General features: G+C 34.3%; 1 protein-coding gene across 5 annotated transcripts in view; it reads right to left on the reverse strand.

Moving 5' to 3' along the window:
• Positions 1 to 5,399: 5,399 nt before the first annotated feature.
• LOC129952231 (zinc finger protein 184-like) overlaps positions 5,400 to 27,801 on the reverse strand; it is a 38,386-nt gene continuing 15,984 nt past the window's right edge. The window contains exons 2-9 of one of the 5 annotated variants that reach the window (XR_008782284.1): positions 24,080 to 24,226; positions 16,055 to 16,418; positions 14,534 to 15,721; positions 14,293 to 14,460; positions 13,021 to 13,758; positions 12,755 to 12,952; positions 11,253 to 12,440; positions 5,400 to 11,180 (exon numbers count right to left, since the gene is read on the reverse strand). Coding sequence is in view for 4 of the 5 variants with exons in the window: in XM_056064719.1 (XP_055920694.1) it covers positions 11,884 to 12,440; positions 12,755 to 12,952; positions 13,021 to 13,758; positions 14,293 to 14,460; positions 14,534 to 15,721; positions 16,055 to 16,418; positions 24,080 to 24,226 (3,360 nt within the window). In the remaining variant the exon portion in view is untranslated. Of the gene's footprint in view, positions 12,441 to 12,754; positions 12,953 to 13,020; positions 13,759 to 14,292; positions 14,461 to 14,533; positions 15,722 to 16,054; positions 16,419 to 24,079; positions 24,227 to 27,801 lie in introns of all 5 variants that reach the window. The other 4 variants (XM_056064720.1, XM_056064721.1, XM_056064719.1 and 1 more) reach the window with 4 other exon arrangements.

Consider the following 27,801-nt stretch of genomic DNA (forward strand, 5'->3'; position numbering starts at 1 on the left):
AAGTAGGATTTTACACGAATAACAAAAACAATATCCATAGTGAGAATAACACCGATAAAAGTTAGAGTAGAATCTCACTATGGATAGGTTTTTGACATTTCTACGAGCCTCGAATGGATCTTATGTGATTTCGTTCTCAAATGTTGGTACGATTGATATTGCATTTGTATCTCGATGGCTGTGTTCGTTAAGTAGTTCTGCATTTGGAATCATGTGTGCTTTCCATTGCGGAAAAAACGAATCTATTACTGTTGATATTATTTAGTTTTGTTAGTGAAAATGGAGTAACTGCGTTTATTTTGCAAGAAAAAACAATAGAAAAGATATTTATGTTTTGCTGTTTCCAAAAAAGGTTTATCTCAGTTTAGAATAGATAAATCTCAACTCGATTCAGGTATATAAAGAATTGACAGATCTTCTTTCAGTTGTACCAATTTTTAAATACAAAAATCTGGCCACTGCGGATCGTTTTGTTGGGAATTTATCACTTTACTATATATGAAATGCGAACAAAACGCACGTATTATATACGTTTGGTTCGCATTTCATATATAGTAAAATGAGAAATTCTTGTATTTAAAAATTGGCACAGCTGAAAGAAAATCTGTCAAAATAATAATAAAAAACTTCAAAAAGGGGGTTTGTTCGTAGACTACTACATTAACATGTGGTGTTGAAGCGAGCTTGAAGCTCGCATAAATTCTGTATATACCTGAATCGAATTGATATTTATCTATTCTAAACTGAGAGTGGGAGGAGTTGGCGAATAGTCTAGGAGAAAACATCCGCTGTTTACCTGATATTAGTGTAACGGACTTGCGAAAAGTATTTACAGCGATATTAGAAAAAGTCAGCAACACCACATATGCAAAATATCTACAAGAAGCACAAACCTCACAATATAGAATGATCTACAGTCAACTCAGTACAGACCTACGAGAAAACAAATACTTCCTTAACCATTACCCCCTGCATATGATAAGCATTATATTCAAAGTACGAGGAGAATTATTAAACTTAAATTTCATTCCTCATCGGCCTAATCTGCCGATTTTATGTGGCCTATGTAATCTGAAGGAAAGGGAAGATACATTTCACTTTATTGCCAGGTGTGCCATCTTAAAAGAGTTTCAAGTGAGATATTTTGGGGTGGCCTCGATGGATTGGAACAACACCATGAGAGTTTTGAATGGAAAAGTAAGCTGGGAGATTTTATATAAATACACGTCAAGCGCACTGTGCTATAGAAAGCGTATTATCGAAGGAGACTTCTAAAATAAAAAAAAAAAAACTACAATCACAGATAATAAATATACAGATGTCTTACCCTTATGGCGAGAAATGATATATGAAACTGAAATCAACCAAAAAAAGAGCTTTTTCAAAATGTTCAACACATTCACTAAATGAATACACGAAAGCTATGTTGCTCGTCTTCTTTCCTATGAATGAAAACTAAGGCAAAGAAAAATCTGAAATCATATTTGTATGTTCTTTTCCTCTCATAATCCTAATGCACAGTAACACATAATACACCAAGTTCATTCTTCACAAATGAAAACAAAACTGTTTTATTTTGATTTTTTGTGGTGTGGTGTGGCTGGAGGTGATGCGTTGAAAATAGGTGCAGGAGAGTTGATCGCTTGTCGACGACGAGAAAAAAAAATATTTACAGTTGGCTTTGGAAATAGAAACAAAGCTAAGACAAGGTTGTCTTTATAGCTCGAGTTCTTATAATCGGATATGTAAATGCTAGTTGCGTGCATTCTTGTGGATTTTTTTTATAAATTCATATTTTTCTTCAATTTTGTAAAATCTCCACAAATAAATTTTTCTGTTTTATATGTTTTTAAACGTAATGAAGTGTTGTTGACTGGTGTCAATTGGATGATGAGGTACCTACATATGTCCAATGTACATGTATGTACCTCATTGTACATAATGTGTCAACAATTAAAATAATATTTTTTTTCTAGTTTAAAAAGAACTGATCTTATTTTTTTTATTCAAAAAGATAACTTCCTCAAAAATGGACAAGTAGATTTTGTGCAGCAAAAAATAAAATATGTACTGTTTTCTGTTCAAATAAGGGTCTTCCTGTAATTTGTATTGTCTGATTTGTATGTTTCCTTGACATAACTGTATAAAAAAAACGTGTTCCTTTTTGATTATTGTAATGGGTCCGATTTGTCGAATTGAAAATGTTGACATTTCTCGACGTTTTAAGGTCCATAAAGTGGAAATAAAAGCATTTTGGGAAAATGTCTGTGCGTGTGTACCTACGTTCGTACGTTCGCGACTTTTTTTTTTGCTGTCCATAGCTCAAGAACCAGAAGAGATATCGACTGCAAATTTTGTTATACTGATAATAATGTAGAAAGATACTGAAATGAATCTCAAGAAAATTGCGTGGGTGGTTTTTTTTACAATAGCAGTTAAAACAAAAGGCGAACATTTTGGTTAACCCTAAATATCTCTTGAAAAGATATTTGAATCGATATTCAATTTTTAACAATTTTGGGTAATGTTTTTTTAGATAACTATTATTTATAGGGTGATTTTTTTGAGGTTAGGATTTTCATGCATTAGTATTTGACAGATCACGCGGGATTTCAGACATGGTGTCAAAGAGAAAGATGCTCAGTATGCTTTGACATTTCATCATGAATAGACTTACTAACGAGCAACGCTTGCAAATCATTGAATTTTATTACCGAAATCAGTGTTCGGTTCGAAATGTATTTCGCGCTTTACGTCCGATTTATGGTCTACATAATCGACCAAGTGAGCAAACAATTAATGCGATTGTGACCAAGTTTCGCACTCAGTTTACTTTATTGGACATTAAACCAACCACACGAATGCGTACAGTGCGTACAGAAGAGAATATTGCGTCTGTTTCTGAGAGTGTTGCTGAAGACCGTGAAATGTCGATTCGTCGCCGTTCGCAGCAATTGGGTTTGTGTTATTCGACCACATGGAAGATTTTACGCAAAGATCTTGGTGTAAAACCGTATAAAATACAGCTCGTGCAAGAACTGAAGCCGAACGATCTGCCACAACGGCGAATTTTCAGTGAATGGGCCCTAGAAAAGTTGGCAGAAAATCCGCTTTTTTATCGACAAATTTTGTTCAGCGATGAGGCTCATTTCTGGTTGAATGGCTACGTAAATAAGCAAAATTGCCGCATTTGGAGTGAAGAGCAACCAGAAGCCGTTCAAGAACTGCCCATGCATCCCGAAAAATTCACTGTTTGGTGTGGTTTGTACGCTGATGGAATCATTGGACCGTATTTTTTCAAAGATGCTGTTGGACGCAATGTTACGGTGAATGGCGATCGCTATCGTACAAACTTTTTGTTGCCAAAAATGGAAGAACTGAACTTGGTTGACATGTGGTTTCAACAAGATGGCGCTACATGCCACCCAGCTCGCGATTCTATGGCCATTTTGAGGGCAAACTTCGGAGAAAAATTCATCTCAAGGAATGGACCGGTAAGTTGGCCACCAAGATCATGCGATTTGACGCCTTTAGACTATTTTTTGTGGGGCAACGTCAAGTCTAAAGTCTACACAAATAAGCCAGCAACTATTCCAGCTTTGGAAGACAACATTTCCGAAGAAATTCGGGCTATTCCGGCCGAAATTCTCGAAAAAGTTACCCAAAATTGGACTTTCCGAATGGACCACCTAAGACGCAGCCGCGGCCAACATTTAAATGAAATTATCTTTAAAAAGTAAATGTCATGGACCAATCTAACGTTTCAAATAAAGAATCGATGAGATTTTGCAAATTTTATGCGTTTTTTTTTTTTAAGTTCTCAAGCTCTTAAAAAATCACCGTTTATAAAAAAAATGTCAATTAGATTTTTCTCAAAATTTTACCAGATGTTAAAAACTTTATTTTTCGTTGCACAAAATTGGTTTGAAGATAAAATAATTTTATATTCGTAAAATTTTCGAGGTGACAAATTTTTGTTTAGTTTTTTTTTTTTGATTTATAAAAAAACCTTTAATTGGATTTTTTTCAAAAAATATATTTTTATCTGTATAACAAAATTAATTTGAAGTCTATATATCTCTTCTGATTTTGAGCTATGGACGACGAGAAAAACGTCGCGAACGTACGATCGTACTAACGTAAAACACAGAAACCAAATCATCTGCACATTCACTTGCCCCTTCTTGCACACACAATATTTTCATATAGCAATACACAAGCAACTTCTTCTATTCTCCTTACCGGACACCTAACAATCGACATTCACAAAAAAATAAACAAAAAAAGATCCAACATTATCACCCCTTTATTCTTTTACGCACCAAAACGCGCATAAAAAAAGATATACACTATTGTTTGCAACGGACCCAACTTTGTTTTTGTATTCGTTGGCAAACAAAATGACAAATGAGAAGAGAAAAGTTTCTAAAACGAAAAAAAATTTGCAAGGCAAAAAGAGCTTTATTTTTAAAAGCTCTTGTCTGTTAAGGCTTGTCTGTTAAGAGAAAAAAATGTTTCATTTTTTGGTGCTGGGATGAGACATCTGTATAAATTTATTATCTGTGCTACAATGTTCAATATTTATATGACATATAAAACTTTAAAAAAATGTCAATCTGGTAGACGGCCAAGCCATATTAAACTTAAGGTTAAAATTGTAAATTGTAAATCAAAGCTTTTTTTGTTTAAATAAAGTTTTTAAAACTAAAACTAACTAAAAACTGAGATAAACCTTTTTTGGAAACATAAATATCTTTTCTATTGTTTTTTCGTGCAAAATAAGCCCAGTTAGTCCATTTTCACTAACAAAACTAAATAATATCGACAGTAATAAATTCGTTTTTGGAAAATGGAAAACACACATGATTCCAAATGCAGAACTTCGCAACGAACACAGCCATCGAGATACAAATGCAATATCAATCGTACCAACATTTGAGAACGAAATCGCATAAGATCCATTCGAGGCTCGTAGAAATGTTAAAAACCTATCCATAGTGAGATTCTACTCTAACTTTTATCGGTGTTATTCTCACTATGGATATTGTTTTTGTTATTCGTGTAAAATCCTACTTTACTATGGATAGATTTCCCAACAAAACACGGGTAATATAAAAAAAAAAAACAGTATGAAATAACATAATCAAAGTTCTACTTTTAATCATTATCTCTCAATCAAAATCTAAAAATAGTTGCATTAAGCACAATCTACATATCTGTTTCGTTTTTAAGTTCCATCTCTTCACAAATACCTTTTTATGTGAATGAAGACGAAGCATGTTTATATTATTTTTTTCCATCACTGTTATTTCCTCCAATTATGTCTTATTAATTTGAAAATTAAAGGTAAATTGCTTTGATTGAAATATTAAAAGGTATCAAATCAAAGCCTAACGAACTCGTATTAAAACAACGATTTATTACAATTTTCTAAAATCTTACTTTTAATCAATTTCTACAATACTTAAGGTTTGTGTTTCTTAGTTTTTTTTTTGTTTTGTTTTTGTTTTCCATCAAATTTTCTACGCATAAAAATATATACTCATAAATACGTGTATTTTTTGAATACATATAGAAAAATGCGTAATTTAGTTATATAGTTTTCTTTTATTCTCATTTTTTTGTTGTTGTTTTGTTTACTGTAGTCTACGATATTATATAATTATTTGTTTATTTTTGTTATATATAATATAATATATTTTTAGTGGTATTGTTTAATGCATTTTCTTTCATTTTTTGTTTTTATATTGTAATAATATTATAACCATTGCATTTGCTTTTGTTTTCGTTAAATTTTTATGTTTTGTGGTTTGTTTTAATGATTTCTTCATTGCTTCTAAGACTACTTATATTTTAAATAGTTTTATTTTGTATTTATTACATCAACACTATGTATATAACTGCCATATAATTGTTCATTCATTTCGTTCTAGTTTTATTGTTTATCATATCGTATATAAGTTTATATACTATGTATACATTATTCACTATTTATATAACACAATATCTGTGCAAAACATTTTTCGCTTTATGTTTTTTTTTTTTTCTTTTATACATAATTTGTATAATATATTGTTATCATGTATAAATATTTGCTTTTTCGAGTTTCATTTTATTTTAATATTTTATAACGTATATGCAAAAATAAATCCATTTTTTTTCTTTCCAGATTTTAGGAATCAATGTTGAGATTGGTTTCGGACATTCTCGTTTCTTCGCTCATTTTAGTTTTCATAACATTTTTTACACTAGCATATTAATGAAAAACAAAGTAAAAAATGATGTTAATGGTTTTGTAATTACTATTTTGTTATTTAAATGTATTGTTTTGTTTGTTTGTTTTTTTAGTTGTCTAATCATGAATAAAAATTATTCACAAAAATAAAGAAAAAAGTAATCAATTAAGTTTGAGCTAGTGAATATTAAAATTACATAAAATTAGAGCAGCAAATATTTAAAAAAAAACATTATATTTATAAGATGTATGTAGACTTAAACTTAGATAAAAATTGCAAATACACACAAGAACTATCATTAATTGTTTTTTTTTTTACTATAGACATTAATAATAATTCACTTACAAACTAAATTATTATATTTTTTTTATTTTAATAATTTTGAATTTATTTAGTGCTTTACTTTATTTAGAACGCGCTCAATTTTTAATTGTTCCCTGCATCGTATATCAATTTTCAAAATTTTATTTTTTGTTTACAACGTAAAACGATAGTGTTAATAATACAAAAACAGGCAAATTAAAACATGCAAACTAATAAATATACACCATAGTTTAAAGTTAAAGTAGATCAGATAATTAATTAGTATTTTTTTGCAGATGTCTATCACAATTATGTTATTGTTTGGTGAATTTAAAATTTCTTGTGATTTTAACAAAATAAAATTTAGTATGGGGGCGATTCGAATGCATGACAAAGGATGTAGTAATTGTGATTTGTAAAACCACTCAACTTTTGTTTCTTTTTTTAATCAAGAGTTAATAAGATGTGTTCTTAGAATTATAACTAAACAAAGCCTCGGCATTTCCTAACACCTTTCGTATCAATTTTAAGATTCAAAGCATGAAGATTAGATTCCATTGTTTTAAAGTAATCTTTCTTCACTCTCGTTCAACAAGGTCCGCTGGTTCTGTTAAGAGCTAATGAGAACAACTTTACACTTCAGCTTTTTAGGCACTCGACATCACCTTTAAACTCTGAGCACAATATGATATGATTCATATTAAATTCAAAATTAAATGGAACTCGCTGAATGGTGATTAAAGAAAATTTAAAGTAGCTCAATATAATGTGTCTGAGAAACAATTCAAATTACCATTTATACAAAACGAAAAAAAAGGAAAAAACTCAATTTTATTTTTGCAATTTGCCTCTGACTTCTTATACAGAAATTAATAGAATGTATAAACCAATTTTATTAAAGTGATACAACAATGATTCTTCTAAATCAATTCACTGATTGTCACAGATACGTATAGCTAAAAATATGCCTGATTTGTCTAGCGTACATTTTGTTTAAATCCTTACTGTAACCATTGTGACAAAAAAGTACAAATAACTTATAAGTGCTTCCGCTTTATTTTTAATTAGATCATAATTAAATGGTCTAAAATTTTTGTACGGCCCAAATAATAAGTTGTTTGTCAGTGCAGGCCTTTTGGGCGAGTTTTTTTTGGAAAGCGGGCGCGTCTGATGTACTCTTACTACACTGTGTCAGGAAAAATGCCTCAAAAAAAATAGTAAGCCACTGACATTCCTTAAAGAATTGTAGCTTGAATTCTTCACAAAAATGTGTGCCCGCTGCTGATGGGATACTGTCAATACAATCGTACGCTTGTTCATTACAGTTACAGCTTATTCAGTGGATTTTATTAAGGAGCTTTTGTGTTTTGAAACTGTTGAGAATATAACCTTTTCAGAGCTTTAAAAATGAATCGCCTATGCAAACTAATGCAATTAGAGTTAGAGGAAAACGTCATATCTTCCCTGTACTGAACATTTGTGTTGAACAGGGTATACAAATAAATTGGGTGGCGCAACAGTCCGTTGGGACTAGGGCCTAGTGACTTATAGCTCTTTACCATTCCTGTGTGCGAGTAATATTGTCAGGAATGGAGGGGACCTACAGTTTGTATGCCGAATCTGAACGGCTAATTTGAGAAAGCACTTTTTGATGACAAGAGTTACATTTGGAGAATTTGTCAATTAATCGCAAGAGGCAGAACCCGTGAAAAGACTTAAGATGGCATAGGTAGGGATCGAACCCAAGACCTCTGGCATGACAGTCCAACGCACTAACCATCATGCCACGGGTACTACCTTGAACAGAGTTTAGGCTCCCGAAATTGAATGACATGAAATCGAGTTCTAAATTGAAAATCGAGTGAAATTGTTTTGATGGTTCTATCTTCGATTGATTTTATAACTTCGAATACTTTTCGAAATCAAAGGCATACGTCATAGGTCAATAAACAATTTTGCTGATTGTCATAATTTGTTTATTTTTTTATAATTGCATTTTTTCTTTGTAATGTTTGTGTTGATGTGCAACACAGAAAGCTACAGATAAACGTTTTTTTGGGGAAGTCCGTTTCAGATATCGGTTGAAAAAGACAGATGTTGCTATAAGCCGAGGCACGAAAGTCGACGAAAGTTTTTAAGGAAGATTGTTTTACTTGAAATGTTTTAGGGAAGATAGTAATTTGTTGTTTTAAAAATCGTTTTAAATACTTTGTCCATTTCTTGAAATATGAAATAGAAGCTGCAAATTTCCACAAAACTAGTCTATTTCAAAAATTAGTTTCTATGATTAAAATTAGTTTTATGAAAAAATCTACAAAAAAAAAAACTTCCAAAAAGAAATCGATTAAAAAAAAAATTAGGTGGCGCAACAGTCCGTGGAGAACCATGTCCTAGTGAATTTACACTCACAACCATTCCTGTGTGCTAGTAATTGCCAGGATTGAGGGGACCTACAGTTAATATGCTGAATCCGAACAGCTAATTTGAGAAAGCACTTTTTCATGACAAGAATTACTCTTGGAGATTTTGTCAATTCCTCGCAAGAGGGAGTGCGCGTGAATACAAACTTTTTAGGTGTCACAGACATGGATCGAATCCAAGAACTCTCGCATGTCAGTCCAACGCACTAACCATCATGTCACGGGTACTACAGAAATCGATTTAGATAAAAGTTAAATTCAGAACTTAAATTATCATTTTGAATGGATTTTCATTTCATTCGATTAAAAGTGAAATGTAGACCGAAGCTGTGTATGTCTTTTTCAAATAATTGTCGCTTTATACAAGAAATTAATGTTTCTAAAGGAATCGTATTACTTAACAAATTTCAAGGTTAATTCAGAACACAAGATTTTCAACTTCAATGCACTTTAGTGTTATCTTTCGTACGGTAAGTAAAGGCACCAAAAAAACTACAGGTTGATTTCATGGAAGATAATCGTTCTGCTATGAGCTTTTTTTATGTTTTCAATAACTCCATCACCTTTGTTTATTTAATATTTGTTTCACAAACATTTGCCCCTTATTTCTTTTTCTTTTTTAATAAATTTGGATCAAGAGGAGACAACTTAATGGACCTAACTAATAATCAAATTTTATGTTGAGGTTAAAATTTTTGTGAAATTGACCTATATGCTTTGGATTCTTATTAATAAACGATAAATGCTATGACCTATATATTAAAGTGGACTCTTTTTAACTATAAACCATTTATGGTTTGAAACGAAAGAATTTGGACTTAACATTTATGATTTATTATTTCTGATCCTTACAATATTTGGTCATTTTTTCTTAAGTTCTCAAGTCCACTCAATTTAATTATTCGTAGGGCCTTATGTATTTAACCAAGCATTGAGCTTTCAAACAAGATTATAAGGCAAGGTTAGTTTATTTTAGCTTTCACTCTCCTCATTGATGAGTGTTCAGACCAACTTCTGTGGCCAACTTTTGTGCTTTTATTTTACAACAATCGGTGAGACTGCTGCATCGAGTTTAAGCCTTACTTGCTGCACAGAATGGTGTAGCTGTAGCTGTTGCCTGTAGCACTGTCAAAGTTAAAAGATACGAAAATACTATCGACACAATGAGAAGCTGTAGCTGTAGCTGCAGTACAAGTTGACTCAACTTTAACTTTTGGCGGCGCTACAAGCTACATTTGAGATGACAGATGGGGGAAACCCATTTCATTCTTTGACTTTTCTTTTTTTTTGGGAACGTCCAATGCATTTGCGCTACACCATTGTGGGCGACCTTTGCTACATTAGTGAGCGTTTTTATTGACAGTTTATACTACAGCGATTTTTTTAGCTACAGCTGCGTCTCATTCTGTTCAAGGGGTAAGTCAAAACCAAAATGGGCCCGTGTGATAGTTAAGAAGATATATCTTTGTATAAATCTAAGTCTTGCAAAAGAAACAAATCCAAGGTTTATCAATACAAATTTTCAATTATTAAGTTAAAATGCTCCCAAAACCGATAAAAGAAATAAAAAACTGTCCACAAAAATTAAATACAAATTTCAAAATACCCCAAAAATTTATAGGAATAAACGCACACAGGACTGACAAAACATAAAAATATTATTAAAACAGTCAAAAAAATACCAGTTGTGAAGAAAATAAAAATAAAAATAAAACTAAAATGTTATATATAAATTTGATGTTTATTAAACAATTCTTTTTTTTTGTTGTTGTTGTTGTTGCTTTAAATGATATTATTTGTTTAAAAATAATAGCTTTGCACAAATCTATGCATTCTGATGCCTTAGATAGTATACATTAGAAGTTAATGTAATAATATGTATGTATATGTGTTACTCATATGTATAAAGTATATTAGAATAGTATGTTTCATGTATAATGTATTTTATGTTTGTTTTAATAAAAACCGCCTTTAAAAAGCTTTCTTGTGTGATTTTTATCTATAATATAATATTTATAGTTTTCACTTAATGTTCTTCTTTCTCGTTTATGCATTTCCTTGTTTAGAATTTATGAAATTATATTTTAAAAATATATTTTCAATTGTTATAAGAAGTGCGTTTTGTTTGTTTTTTTTTTTATAAAATTATATTTAAAAAATGTTTCTTTTTGTTGAGAATTTGAAAAAAAAAAAAACATGTTTCGAAATATTTTAACTTAAGCTGAAATGCAAATAATAATACATAAGTAAATAAATCAATGCGAAGAATATTAAATATATTTTGTATGCTTACATTTTCATTTGTTTAGTGTTGTGTGTGCTTAAGATATAAGTATATTGAAGAGAGACAGCCGACTCCTTCTAAGGATAATATATAAGTGAACTTATGAGATTGTTTTTTGAAGATCTTTTGTTCTTCCTTTTCCTCTGACAAACTTAATAAAGAATATCATTATTTTGAGGTGTTGAAAGCTTAAAAGAAATCATTTATATGGTTCGTATTCAAGTTCCTGGGGAATTTGATTTAATTTTTATTGTTGCTGCGTTCTCGTGGAGATTATTGCACAAAAGCTTTTCATATATTTGTTTTTTTTTTGTTTTTGTTTTTAAGCAAAGCCTTTTTCTTAGAATCAAATAATGAAAACAAAATTGAAGTACAAAAAAATACATATTTAGTTCGTTTGTTTTCAGTTATTTCTTAAGTAAATTTTGAGCTTTCTGTAACAAGGCCCAGCCTTGATAATTCAATAATCTTTTTTTTTTAAACAAACAAAACTACCGGATGAATATCAACTTATTGGCTAAATTAAAATAAGTTGAAAAAAAATTATTAAGATAATGTGTAACTTAACTTTTCCGTATCCATTCTTCGCTCTTTAGGTCTCATTCTCTCCTCTGCTGCGCTTCACTGTGCTGCGGTCTTCTTAATACACCACTGGATGTTGTTCGACATTGGTTGGCAAATGTTGTAGTTGCATAGCAGCTCGAGCTATAGCTGAGGGATCGGCTCCAATGAGAGCCAACGGCACTGAAGGCGGTTGAGGCTGTTGATGCTGTTGTGATTGCTGTTGCGATTGTTGTTGAGCTTGCTGTTGCTGGTGTTGATGGCTTTGTTGCTGATGCTGCTGCTGTTGTTGGACTTGTTGCTGTTGCTGCTGTTGTTGCTGTTGTTGTTGCTGTTGCTGCTGTTGTTGCTGCTGCTGCTGTTGACGGTGTTCAGCTTGTTGATGTTGAGCTGCTTGCTGAATGGATAGCTGCAAAAGCTGTTGCTGTTGTTGCAACTGGTGCTGATGCTGATGTTGTTGCTGCTGTTGTTGTTGTAAATGGGTTTGCTGCTTTATGTGTGAAGTTATAGTGGATGTAACCATTGGAACCAGACCAGGTGCTAGAAGGGCGGGATTGCCAGGATTATTTGCACTTGTGCTGCCTGCAGTTGAAGTGATTTGTTGTATTGTATGCATTGTAGGGGGTTGATGAGGAACTGAAATGCAAAGAAATTCAATTTCATTGTCGGTACAGGCAGAAAAAAAAAATACAACAAAAATTAAAACAAGTTAAGAAATTTGTAATAATCATTGATCGAAATTTGTATAACAATGCCACTTCTGAGTTCTACTTTAAAAGATTTAAAGAGAGTGCATTTACTCACCGTTTTCAATTTTCATACTTAAATTCATAATAAATTACTAAAAGCTTAGGAAATCACACACAATTTAAAACTATCCTTAAAACATATAATGCTCTAAATTTTTTGACAATTTTACATTAAAAAAAGAAAAAGATACTTTAACTCACTTATAATCGGTTTGATTTCCTGTTTGATTTGGGTCAGAAGCCCGGGTAAAGGTGTTGGAGGTGGTGGCATAACAGCATCCGGATGATTCATCTTCATGTGACGCTTGAGATTCCCTCTCTCCACAAATGCCTTGCTGCACATGGTGCAAGCATGTGGCTTTTCTCCAGAATGGGATCGCATATGCGATACTAAATGACCTGAGAAAATTGAACATTGAAAATTATAGAAGAGCTACTTTAATAGAAACTAGAATTGTATCAAGTACCTTTGCAAATGAAATTTTTCGGACATTTCTCGCACGAAAATGGACGCTCACACTCCTGACCTTTGGTGTGGCTACGTTGATGGAAGAGCAAGTTGCCTTTGAGAGGGAAACTCTTTCCACATGTCTCGCAAGCAAAGGGTCGGTCTCCGGTATGACAACGCGACATATGATTGATGAGATGCTCCTTGCGTGTGAATGGCTTGTTGCACACATTGCAGCAGTGCGGATTGTCACTCGAATGCTGCCGCATATGGTTGTTCAAATGCTCTTTACGTGTGAACGTCTTTTGGCAGTATTCGCATTTGTGGGGCGAATCGCCTGTATGCAACCGGATGTGATTGGTTAAATGTTCCTTGCGTGTAAAGGTTTTTTTGCAATAGGTGCAACGATGTGGCGACTCTCCCGTATGTTGACGCACATGATTGGTAAGATGCTCTTTCCGGGTGAAGGTTTTCGTGCAATAGGTGCATTTATGTGGCGATTCTCCAGTATGTTGACGGATGTGATTTACCATATGATCCTTTCGTGTAAAAGCCTTGGTACAGTAGGTGCACTTGAAGGGTGTTTCGCCTGTGTGTTGACGAATGTGATTCACTAGGTGTTCCTTACGAGTGAAGGTCTTCAAGCAATAGGTGCAGCGATGTGGTGACTCACCCGTATGTTGGCGGACATGGTTCAATAGGTGCTCCTTCCTGGTGAACGTCTTCGCACAGAAATCACAGCGATGAGGGGTTTCTCCTTTGTAAAATAACAAACAAACACTAAGTATTTTCGCAAATCAAAGGATTGTATGAGTAAAACCTACAAACTATATGTTAAAAAACTACAAGCTCTTAAAGAACCGAGTGCTTGTGACTTAAAGCTTTCAACCATTTCAGTAATGGATGGGGAACGGAACGGCTAATTTAAGAAGCACTATTCATAACCAGAAAAACTCTTGTAGAATTTGCCAAGTGCCAAGATAAATAATTTGATATGAATTGTAATTATTCTGGAAAGTTCATGAAATATCTTCAAGCCTTTAAGAGAACGCGAAACAAAGAGTATTGGACAAAGTAGAACTACAATTTATAAAAGTCTTAGTATCCAAGATAATCGAGTTTTGAAAAAAAAAAAAATCCACAAAATGTACATTATGATATATCGTTGGAAAGGTACTGATCCCTAGATTACGAATTTGTTGTTTTCAATGCTCTAGGACGCTTAGTTTCCGAGATAATCGACTTCAAAAAAAAAAAAAACAGAAAACATTTATTAACAAATTGAAATTACCTGTATGCCATAAAATATGGTTGGTAAAATGTTCCTTTCTGCTAAAACTCTTGCCACAAATCTCACATCGAAATGGTGTATCATTCGTATGTGATCGCATATGATTGGCTAGGTGTTCCTTCCTCGTATATTTCTTGCCACAAATATCGCACTGATGTGGTGTTTGACCTGAAAATAAACGAGAGCGCGATGCGTTTTGTTAAAACTATCTTTACACCATACAAAAAAATGCCTCTCCAACCTGTGTGCCACATGTAATGGTTAACATAGTGTTCTTTCCTCGTAAAAGATTTCTTACAGATATCGCAACGATGTGGAGTCTCGCCAGTATGTTTGCGCACATGATTCACCATGTGTTCTTTACGTGTAAATGTCTTTGCACAATACTGGCAACGGAACGGCGTTTCACCAGTATGACTCCGAAAATGGTTATCCAAGTGTTCTTTGCGGGCAAAAGTCTTTTGGCATATAGTACACGCAAAAGGCTTGTCCGTCGAATGGCGTTTCATGTGCCGCTCCAAGCTGGCATTATTGGCAAACACATTGAAGCAAATCACACACGTAAACATGGGTCCACCAATGTGGATTTTTCCATGACGTGTGAGATCTTGCGACGTGGTGAATCCTTGTCCGCAAACTTGACAATTAAATGGTTTTCGTTCACTATGATAACGTCGATGCACAATTAACTGATAACGAAATTGAAACATTTTTCCGCAAATGTCACAAATATGCGTGCCCCCCATGATCGGTGTCCCATCCGGTGCAAGCAGGGGCGTATTCTGATCAACACCCATCCCTTGATTTTCCATCTTGGGTAGGATTAGTTCACCAGGTGCAGCGGGAACACCAGCGGCACCTGTGGGTGGAACTGTTTGGGAACCAGTTCCCGAACTGGTTAGGCTATTGGTAGGCACTATCGAGTTGCCATTAGTCGACGGTGGTGGAGGTAGTGTGCCAGAAACAGAACCACTCACAGATGTGTTTCCGCCAGCATTTGAAGTCGATACATTTGTAGTAGGATGAGTTACCGTGTGCGATATTTGCTGTTGATTTATTACTTCCCCATGGATCTTGCCAAAGACTTCGTGATATGATAAAAATTGACTCAAATCTTCAATATTGACTTTATACATTTCAACACCGTGGGGCGGTTTGCTTTCTTGATCGTTACCTCCTCCACTACTACCTGTACCAGGACCTGAACCAGGTTGCAGTTTCACCATTTGACTACCACCTGGTTCAGTTGATTGGCCATTGTTACTAGCGTTGCCACCACCACTGCCAGTGTTCATCTTTGAAGAAATGGAAGATGCTGGATTTACATGTGCCATATGTATGTTTGGTTTCCCATTGGCAAAGGGTTTCTCCTCTTTAATGTCCTGCATACCATGTGAGACGTGTCGATTGTCGTCGCCAGACATCGTTCCTAAGGATATAAAACCTTATTATTACAAAATATTCGTAATTTCTTTCTAATTTAAATTTAAACATTGGGCACCAAATAATCCGGCACACCCTCTACCTGGGGAATCTGATTCGATTTTTCTCAAAAAAGTATAAAACTTCAAAACTATTAAGACGTTAAGACCCACAGAAAGTGTAAGTTTAAATTTGGTAATTGTAAGTTTTATTCGTTTTTAGAAAATCGATTGAGAGCAATCGAAAGATAGCGAGTGGCCCAATTCATTACCTGACCAGTATATTGTACATTATATTGTTGTGTTAAATTAAAAAAAAATATATATACTCGTGTTTTTACCATGCACGTGTAAAGAATCAGGATGACGTGGGCCTGCAATTATTGTGCCGTTTGGAAGCTGATGCTGGTTCATACCCGTATTTATCATTGGATTAGGTATTTGTAGGGATGTGGCACCAACAGACGAGACTATATGAGCTGATGGCGACTGAGTGTGCGAGTTTGATGCTAGTTGCTGTTGTTGATCTTGCTGCTGCTGCTGTTGCTTAGAGTTGTTTGCTGCCTTAGCCGCCGAAGCACTTGAATGCGATGATATCGGAGGCGGTATTGAAGGAACTGCTGATGTTGTTGGTGTTACACCAATGTTGTATGGCGGTTGACCGGAACCCTGAAAAAGATTCGTAACGACCCAGTATTTTCCAAGCTGAAACGAGACACAGCCTATGTTAGTAAGTTTTTCCATTAATATTAAGTGTTCTGTAATGTTTGGTAACGGAAAAGATTTGTTTAATGTTAACTCTATGTGCCGCACAATTGCAACTTGTAATGCAGCTAGCTTATAAATAAGATCACAACACCTACATACGAGTAACAATAGAATATACAAAAACAGACGCTTATTTTGTTTTCTATTCTATTTAAATGTTTTGTAATTGCAAAGCGAAAAGTCTTTATTTTACCGCATTGTTTTTTCCTTCTAGTTTAATATTATTATTAATTTATTATTATATTTAAACATCGATTTTCCCTTAACAAAACTTGTCTATATGTAAATTGTCAAATAATTTAGTTTCTTTCCAGCAAATGTCTGTTAAATATTTAGAAATTACAAGTTTTAGTTTCCAGTTATATAACGAACTTATTTGAATACACTTTTTAAAAAATTAAGTGTTTATTTCACAAAAATCGAAACCGTTTACATCTATTTTTATATAATAAGCGCGTGCATCCAGAAAATGCACTTCTGATGATGGAACAATACGACGCAAGTCTGAACAAAATTGAAAAAGCATTAAAGGAGCACCGAAAAACAGTCAAAGGAAAACTGAATATAGTTAACCTTGGTTTGTCAAGCAATGCATACAGGCGAGAAGCCTTTCTTACGCTTGGATGAGCCCATATCGGAAGTATAATACACATTTTGCAAAGGACCGTTACATGGAGTATAATCAGAATTATAAACTTCTCTGCCGAAGAAAGAAAAAAGGTTGTTCGGGAGCCCAAGCATATCAGCTTGCAAAGTGTAACAAGTCGTCTGAGTTTTGGAACCTGATCCAAAAAATTAATAGAACAAAATATACTATTAACAAATTACTAGGAATTGTTAAACCCAGATGCGCCAAATAGGTTTTATATTCAGTATGCCAAACCTGGTTTCAAAAATAATATTTTAGATGCACCAATTTCAAGGGAAGAAGTGTTTATATCGACAAACAATCAAAAGAATGAAAAGGCTGCGGGCTCAGATGATACACCCGCAGAATTCTACAGATATGGTACAAACACTCTTCTTGTATCTCTAATAGCAGTATACAACCAGATCTTAGATGGAGGATCCATCCCAAACCAGTTCAGTTGTGCCTTGATTTTCCCAATCTACAAGAAGGGAAGCACTGAAGTTCAGGAAAACTACAGAGGAATCTCGTTTTTGAACACGCCATAATGGATATTTACTTCGATTCTGCTCAGGCGTTTAAATAAATGGATACACTCTATTAATCTGCTCAGTGAGTTCCAAGCTGGCTTCATATCGGGATACTCCACCATCGATCACATTTTTGTACTCCGCTCGATTGCTGACTCGTTTCTATCGAGAAATAAGAAACTATTTGCATTCTTCGTTGATTTCAAAGCTGCTTTCGACACCGTGGATCGCAAGGACCTATTTTACAAGCTTTACCAGTTAGGAATGTCGCTTAAGTTCGGTAGAGTATTGGAAAATTTATACAAGACTACCAAAGCATCAGTGTGGAATGGCCAATGCTTATCAGAGTGGTCCCAAAAGAAATCAGGAGCACTCTTCATTGATCAAATCGTCGAAGCATTACCAAACTGAATCCAGTATGCAGGCGTTAACTTTAAAGCTCTTCTTTTCGCTGACGATAAATAAGTTTGCTGAATATTGTAAAAGGTGGAACCTAGTGGTAAATTTAAGTAAATACAAAGTGATGGTTTTTAAGAATGGCGGAGTAAGATCGGGTGTAAGTGAGCAATGGCACCATGATGGTGAAAGAGTAGAGTTGGTGAAAGAATACAAATGTCTAGGAGTCTGCTTTACTAAGAACTTGAGCATGGAAAAACATCTCACTGACAAACTTGTTAAGGCGAAAACAGCTATAAACGTAGCATGGAAACAATGTTTTAATAATTAAAAAATACGCATTCCAGTAATTTCAGGGTCTTTGAAGCTGTATCGGGATCAATTATGTTTTATGCGGCGCAAGCTTGGGGAGGTCTGAAATATGAACAAGTGGAAAAACTGCTTAGATTTTACATTAAACGGAACGTTCCACCTTCCTTCGAGTACGCCAAAGTACAAGATCATGTTGGAATTAGGTCTTTCGCCAAATAAAAACACTCAAGCTGCAGGTCGATTACATCCTCAAAGCTCTGGATATGCCAAGTTATCGTCTCCCAAAAAAAGTAGTTCTTCAAACAATCCAATCCCGAAGTGGATGGCTTAAAGACTGGTTAGAACTTGCCGAGCAGGTGGATGTTGACCTAAATTACAGTAACCTCTCCCCTCTTGGAAAACAACTTTATATCGCCTAATAGCTCGTCTGGATAAAGCCTCAAGAGAACAATACACGGAGCAACAGACTAGACTACGATCTCCGGGAAAGAAACTACTTCCACCATCGAACAAATTTCGTGCAAGTTCCGGCTAAGACGAGAACTCCTTAATCTGAACTACATTCATCACCGCGATGACTTATCGACTGACCGAAAAAGTCAACACATTTAAACCAATAGTTAGTTCGTTGTGATATCTACGATAGAACTAAAGATCTACCATACTTGTTAAAACTATTTGGTGACAGTAATAAAGCGATTGAGGCACTAAATTTCGGAATTTCTCTATCACTAGAATTATTGTAGTAGTAGGAGAAGTCTTCTAAGCAAGATCTTCGGTTTTGTAATAGGGTACGACATGAACATAGAATGTCAGACTTTGTTGTCTCCTCTCCTTCTTCATCTATACATCTTTGGAAAAATTACTGCAGGAGCTCCTGTCCTGTAAGGACACCCACCTATAACAGAGCTGCACAATCTACCAACAAAAATGAGTTGCTTCGAGAATTTAGCTATAACATTGGCCAGATTAGTTTACAAGTATCTAGGGGTATATAACGATGTTAAATTTGTTGCCTAACGAAGGTAAAATTGTTCCATTTTTTGCAAGTTCGTGGAATGCAGTTTCCTGGAATGTTTCAATGACCCGGCACTCAAATAAGGTGAATGTTGAACTATTCTCCCATCTTCACAAGAGATGATGGACAGTTTCGAAGACAAGGTGTAAAAATCTATGGAATCAATAAAAAAAATTACTGATAAAATCAACAACCAAAAAGAAAACACAATCATTTTAGTTTCAGGATCGAAGCTGGTGGCTGTTTAATAATTTTAATTTAATGCACTGATTACTTTAAATGCTCATTAGTAAAAATTTCCAGATTCCTGATGTTTTAATTTTTCCTGGCCCTAGGGAGAGATTACCATAGTTTACTTCTCTCGATCAAAGTCGAATAAAATGACATTAAAAAGGGTGAGAGACAAGCGACATAACGAATTTAATGTCACTAATTATTAGAAAGCTTTTCTTTGAATACTATCCAAGAGACTGAGCTACTGGAGTACCTGCCTTGAGATCAGACTTATACTCAGTGCATAGATCAACAGTGTCAACGGTTGAATCGATGATTCAATTTTGTAATGTGCATTTACTAAATTAGTTGTAAATATCATGTATCTATAGAAGAAGTACGAGGGGCGTTCAATATATTCTCGGTATCGGGGTGAAGCTGTGTATAAATTGACTTATTTATCAAGTAATACTATTATTTTAGTGCATTCATGTAAAATTTCATATAAATGTGATTATTATTAACCGTTAAATCTCTATTTAAACTGAATCATAATGGCAACTGAGACGATGATGGTGAAAACTGAGCATCGCGCTGTAATTAAATTTCTCACTAAGCAAGGAAAAAGTCAAAAAACTATTCATGAAGAAATGGTGGCAATTTACCATGATTCCGCACCTTCATTATCAACTGTGCAAAAGTGGTCAAGTAAGTTCAAGAGAGCATTGAAGACGACCCCCGCTCCGGCGCCCCGGCTAGTGCTTGTACGAGAGAAAGCATCAAAGAAGTGGAAAAACTTGTTCTCGAAGATGCCCGAATAAAGGTGAAAATGATGGCAGAGATCACCAAGCTTTCGACTGGTACCATTCACACCATCCTTCATGACCATCTTAACATTTCAAAGGTCAGTGCAAGGTGGGTGCCACGAATGCTCACAGCGCCAGCGCCTCAGAAAAAAGTGAGAATCGCATGCTGTAGAGAGCTTTTGTAGATGTGTAGTGAGAACGCGGACGGTGTTATGCATCGGATTGTTACTGGGGACGAAACATGGGTTCACCACTATGACCCTGAAAGCAAACAAGAGTCCATGCAGTGGCATAAAAAAGGAACAGACCCCCCGAAGAAGTTCAAAGTCACTCCGTCTGCCGGGAAGCTCATGGCCACAGTTTTTTGGGACTCAAAGGGAATCTTACTCATTGATTACAAAAAAAAAGGTGAAACCATCAACGCCAAATCCTACGCTTCCACTTTGCATAATTTGCGGGAGGAAATTAAAAAGAAAAGACGGGGTAAACTCGCAGCGGGTGTGTTGCTTCTTCATGACAACGCTCCTGTTCACACAGCGCGAGTTTCCAAGGCTGCTGTGCGAGATTGTGGTTTTGAAGAAATTCAACATCCACCCTATAGTCCAGACCTTGCCCCTAGTGATTACTTCTTGTTTCCGGATAAGTTGTAACAAATGCATTGATGTTAGGGGAGATTATATTGAAAAATAAAAACAATTTAAATTGAATTCGCATTTTCCTTCATATCGATACCGAGAATATATTGAACGCCCCTCGTACATTCAATGAAATAAAAAGAAAGTTGGTAAGCCGCGTAAAACTCTATTTCGTTGTACAGTGGACGTTTCTCGAAAACACAACATGATTCAAATAAATAATTATTTTTTAGACACGGTAAAATTTTTCAGATCAATTTTATTCTTCAAGATCAGCTATTTTAAGATTTTAGGATAAAAAAGTAGCTATGCATTTCATTCATTCATTCATTCATTTGTAAATTTGTGTTTAAAAAAAAAGCTATAGCTAAGAGAAGTTCTAAGGCCCTTTTGCTGATACGAAACATATTTATGTTATTTTTGAACCTTTAAGTAACACATAATTTGTGTCCACTAGATCAGAACAGCACAGTTTCGTGAGAAACGTCAGATCAACTTAGAACAGTCAGTTAAACGTCAGTTGTCAAAAAAAAAATGGAAATTGTGTGAATTTTTCGTTTCTCGCATATTTTTTTTTACATTTTTTGTGTTTTTACTGTGAAAAATATTATTAAAGTTATTGAAATGGAAAATCAAGTGATTCCTAAGATATATATAAATATATAGAAATATTTTGTTTCATTTTAACCTCTTTCGATATTCAATCGCGTATTTGGTGAACACTGCACAACCACAGTCTTTCCTTCCTCGGATGTCAATTCAATTTGATGCATTTTTTTCAATTTATTTTATAATTATTTAATTAAACAAACTGACAAAATAACTTTATTTTAATTTTTTTAAATCACGAGAAAAATACACAAAGCACATCCAAATCAAAACGTAAACAAAAAAATGACAATTTCGATTTTGACATTTCTCATGAGTCCGTTCTAACCTGATCTGACTTAAAAGCAAGCAGAAAAATCCTGTTCTAAACTGCTAGGTTTGTCAATGAACAGGAAAGTAGAACAGTTCAGCACAGAAAAAACCTCAAGGAACAGCAAAAAGCTGTACTTTTCTGTCTAGAACAGTCCAGCACAGCGTCAGTGAACACAGCTATAGTGTTTGAGTTATCTGTCAAGAAGAGTGAAAAATATATTTAAAAAAAATGAATTTTCAATTATCAGACGACGTGGAAGTCCTAGAAGGTTTGTTTTTAATTCAATTAAATTCAATTTCTTTCTAGGAATAATGATATCGCTCCTATTAAGAGATTTTGGTTGGACAGGAAATTCTCCTCTTAAGTTAAGCCGATTTTTGTAGAATGTTTGTCAATTGAAGACTAATTTTTAAGGTGTCGAAAGCGATTCCTGAAATAGCAAAATCGAAACGTTACTGGATTCATTGTTGCACATAAAAATATAATTCCCGGGTAAATTATGGTTTAAAATTGAGTGTTTTCAAAAACTGCAGGATAAAAAGTATACAAATGCAAACCAAAACTTTTCCTCTTATGTACATAGATTAAAATTTGGGTTTGTGGAGAAAATCTAAATATAAAATTCTCCTGTCACAGTGTTAGTTGCCATACTCCTCCGAAACGTCTTAACCAATTTCAATGAAATCTTGCACATACATTCGGTAGGTCTGAGGTTTTTATCTATTTTTTGGTGCAACGATCTTACTATATTATTCAGTGACGCTATGTACAATGAAGCATTGATCGCTATTGAGGATCTTTGCATCGTCATTGCCAACTTAGTACTCAGTCATTTCTGTATGCATTTACCAAATTGAACAAGGTGTTTTTTTTTTTTTGTCTGGATGCCCTTGTTGAAACGGGTAAAACATTCCTTATTTCGCTAATTCTTGCTAAAATAAGATCAAATAATGGTATCGTATTGGCTGTTGCATCTTTTGGCATTGCGACAACTTTATTGGATGGAGGCAGAAATAAGTTATTTATTTCTAGCAAAATATTCTCAAAAATCATCTACGAGTATATAACAAAACAACGTTTGTCGGGTCAGCTAGTAAATATATATATTTTTATTTTATGTTCTGAAAAGAGTATGATATTGAAACTTTGCGTGTTACATTTTGATTTTTGCCCATCCAGAATATTGTTCTAAAATGTTGATGCTTAGAAATGTTGAGGCAATTCTTTTTTTGAGATCATAACACATTGTTGTCAATTGTGTCTTTTAATTCTTGAGCTTGAATTTTTAATTTAGGGATTTGACTTTGAACTCAAATATGTATAAATATAATACAAAAAGTAAGTACCTAAGCATTCAAAACTATTGTTTACATGTTTATTTTTTTAACTACCTTTTCCTTCTGTACAATAACCTCGTTGTCAACATCAAATTGATTACCGAATCCATGACAGTTTGGGTTCATAACCGAAATTTTTCAAACACTAAACACGGTAAAATACTAAAATAATAATTTGACATTTCAAATAACTGACTTGGAGTTAGTTAGAATCGAAAAGTTAGTTCTTTGCTAAGTTAAACACATTTATTCGTGCAATCAACATAAATTTAAGTATCACATAGAACTTATGTCAAACCATCAGATTAATGTTTTGTAACAAGAAAATGGGCCTAAAAGTTCTGAGGCTTTTTAATTTAATTCGCCACGTCAAAAATTTATACTGGAGATTTTAAGTAAATATAAACAAAAACAATAAATAATAACAATCAATATCCATCAGTTAAAAGAGAAGAATTCTTGAGGTTTTTTAGCATGTTATATAGAAGGACAATATTTTTAGAAAAAGAATCTTTATGATTGAACACAATCAAGTAGCTTAGGTACAAACATATTATTTGACTGTTGCAGTATAAAAATGTAGCTGAAGCTAAAGCAAGAATGTAAGTTTTAGCCAAATATTAGTTAAATCCAACTTTGCACTACAACTAACTCTACATAATTGGTAGAATTCATCATTTATATACAAAGTGTGTATGCATTATAAATTGAAAACATTAATGTAAGTTGTTTAGAGGGTAGGTTTTTTTTTTTTTCTTTTCTTTTTGGACTTCTCCAGCATCATTAGAGATTTTCGCTTACATGTTGTTGAGGAGCCGAAACGTGTGTTGGCTGATGGTGTGGATGTTGTTGTTTGGACACATCTGACTCGATCCCGCCAACAGGATGGATAACTCCACTAATACTTCCAGCAGGATTTTCGTGATGGTGTTGTTGCTGGACATGTTGCTGTAACATTATGTTTTTTATGTTTTATTCAAATAACAAAATTAACTTTAACACTTTAAATGTTTAGTTTTGTTTTTTAAACAAATTTTCTAACAAGGGGCTTGTTAAATGAAAAAAGAAGAAATAATGAATGTGAACGCGCCCTGCAGCCGCCACACTTAATCACTCCCAAACACACAATGGTAATTGGGCATAACTCTTAACGAATACATAACGTAAATGAAATTCCGTCCATAATTTATTGATTTTTCTCTAAATGATGATTATTATTACACGATGATGACGATTAAAATTACATTACAAATATATTTTAAGGGATGAAGACGAGCGACGAGGACGAGCGACGGGAAGGAAGAGAGTCATAGAAGTGTCAAGCAGGCGGCACTGAGTTTGGGCTGGCTTTTTCTGTTGTTGTGCTTAGTAGGAGCTTAGGATTTAAGGGAGAGAAAGATGAGATGTATGTACACATGACAATGAAATAAAAAAAATAAATGGTAGTGTATCTAAAGTGTTGCCAGTTAAACTATTTGTTTATTAGTTTTCATATTTAAATTCATTTTTTTTAAGTACTTCTTCTTTCAGGCAATGTATTCTATTGTTCAATTTTCATTTGAATATCCACAAAAATATAGTAAAGGAAATTCATTGTTTCATAGAATGTAATGTAGCTTTATGGATGATTTTTTGTTGTAAGGTCTTTTTGAATACCATAAATGTCATCAACGTACATTTTTGAAAAATTTATTTTAATTAAATACTAATAAGTACTACTTTTGAATTGATATTAAAGCTTATGGAATTTTTATCAATTCATGTCCGTCAAGTTAGCATTATGTAATTAATAGTCGTTTTTTGGTCGCGTATATATTTCCTAGTTTTAAATTAAGAGTAGGTAACAAATTTTAAGAAAAAGATCTTGACAATTTTTTTTATTGCTCAAGTTACTATAAGACATGTTACAAAAATTGTTTAAATAAATTTCGTTTTGATAATCCCGTTAGAGGACATACATTTATGCGACAAAATATGTGTGTCGCGTCTATCTTCGATTAATTCAAGACAATTTCTTGTATTACGTAGTTTTCAAATTTAAGTTTATTTTAACCATTTTGAAGGTATGGTTTCAGAGTGATAGCTTATGCGGACGACGTTGCTATAGCAGTTTCAGGAAAGCATCTAAACATCATAAAAGAACTCTTACAAAATGCCTTAGACAGACTAATACTTTGGGCTGATCGGTGTGGACTGGGTGTTAACCCACACAAAACCGATCTGGTCTTATTTTCGAGGAGATACAAAATTCCATTTGTCAACCCTCCTTATATTAAAGGAGTCCAACTAAAATTCTCAGACGAGGCTAAATTCCTAGGTCTTGTCTTAGACAAAAAACTAAATTGGAAACGCAACGTACAGGAAAGAGTCAAAAAAGCTACTGTAGCTCTCTTACCTTGCAAAAAAGCTATTGGTAATAAATGGGGTTTACAGCCCAGAATCACGCATTGGCTATACACATCGGTAATCAGACCGATTTTAACGTACGGTGTGGCAGTATCGTGGCCAGCTTTAGAGAAAGGTATAAACAGGGATAAGTTAAATAAAGTCCAACGTTCAGCCTGCCTATATATAAGCGGATCGCTTCACACGACCCCGTCTGCGGCACTGGACACCTTGCTCTACCTTACACCTCTTGACATATTTAGCAAACAAATAGCTGCAAGCTCGGCTATTCGCCTCAGTGCTTCGTCGCAGTTGACTAACAACAACATCAATTCCAAAGCACACAGACTACACCATCCCCCAACTACAATTCGACAGAAACTTCCAGATTTCTATACCTACCAGATCTTTTTGGGAGGATAGGACATTCTTGGAGGATGAGTCAATCCATTTTTACACAAATGGGTCAAAAACCAAAGAAGGGGTTGGTGGAGGAGTGTACTCTGAACGACTGAAATTAAGTCTCTCATTCCGCCTTCCCAATCATTGTAGCGTGTTCCAGGCGGAACTTTTGGCGATTAAGGAAGTCTTGTCTTGGCTCAAAGAAAACGTGATATCAACATCTGATATCCGTATTTTCTCCGACAGCCAGGCCGCTATCAAATCTCTGGACTCTGTTTCTACAAACCCTATAACAGTCCATAACTGTCGAGCATCTCTAATGGAGATGGCGCAACAGTTTAATATTCACCTTTGCTGGGTGCCGGGCCATGGAGACATTCCAGGTAACTGTAAGGCAGATGAACTCGCCAGGAACGGTACAGTACAGCCCATCCTACCACGTTTGGCAAGTACTGGCATACCAATCGCTGATTGTAAACTGCTGCTAATGCAAGACGCTGCGAGGAGGGCAGGCACCAGGTGGACCAACATTACCACGTGTCAAGCCACAAAAAACATCTGGCCAACATTGGATTTAAAACGTTCAAGGTGCTTGCTCTCTCTAAGCAGATCGCATATAAGTTGGATAATAGGTGTCATAACCGGACACTGTCTAATAGGAAAGCATGCCACGAGACTAGGCGTATTCTCAAATGATTTTTGCAGAAGCTGTATGGACGAGGAAGAGGAAGAAACGGTTCTTCATCTTCCCTGCACATGCCCTGCTCTAGCTCGAAAACGCAAGAATTACCTAAGAGAATTCTTCTTTAACGATCTAAACGATCTAAATCATATCAGTATAATCAGCCTCTCACGTTTCGTAAGGGACTCTAACTGGTTCCATTGAGCTTAGGAGGAAGCCTCAAGATTCATGTGGTATCACAATGGGCCAATAAACTGGCTTAAGTGTGTCCGTTTCCATCTTGGACAACCACTATAACCTAACCTAAGGGATGGTAATTTGATTTGGAAGTTACTATTACCAGGGGTTAATTAAAAAAAAAAGTGTGCTAATTTTAACTTACTTGTACCACAAGTTATTCTCAAACACAGAATTGCAGTGTTAAGTCATATAAACCATATTTTTTTAAAGCGGTTTATTGTTCTTTGCGATAAAAACTACACAAAACTATGAACCTACAAAACCCTATATAAAAAATGTCATTTAGATACAAATGCGCAAAATTTTAAACAATTTAATAACCCTTATTTTGAGATTCGCTTTCGATCGAAAGTTATTCGAATTCGAGAAGATTTATTTTATAAAAGGCACATTAGGGAGCAAAAAGAAGTCTTGATAAGGTTGATGGAGGAGAATCCGTAGGTAGCAAAGGGTTTTCTGTAGCTCAATAGCCAACTCGAATGTATTTGATGCATCCCTTATCCTTCTTCTGTTAATCTGTTCCTCACCATTTTCACTGCTCATAAATAAAACAATTGCCATTTTGTTGCTAAAATATAACTTTTGTTGAAACAAGTTCGAATTGGTTTTCTTTTGTTTTTTGAAAATTCACAGGTGAGGCCAGATGTGTTTGAAATAAATAGTGGAACCATTAATACGTAAACGTCATTTTGATGATTCCAGATGAATAATTGAAAATCCTTAATTCAACATTAACATTCAATAAAAATGAATCGAATAGTCGAATCAAACTCTAGTATTTCACTATACAAATGTTTTATAGTTTATTTTATTC

Source organism: Eupeodes corollae, chromosome 3 (assembly GCF_945859685.1).
Source record: "Eupeodes corollae chromosome 3, idEupCoro1.1, whole genome shotgun sequence".
Taxonomy (NCBI): Eukaryota; Metazoa; Arthropoda; class Insecta; order Diptera; family Syrphidae; genus Eupeodes; species Eupeodes corollae.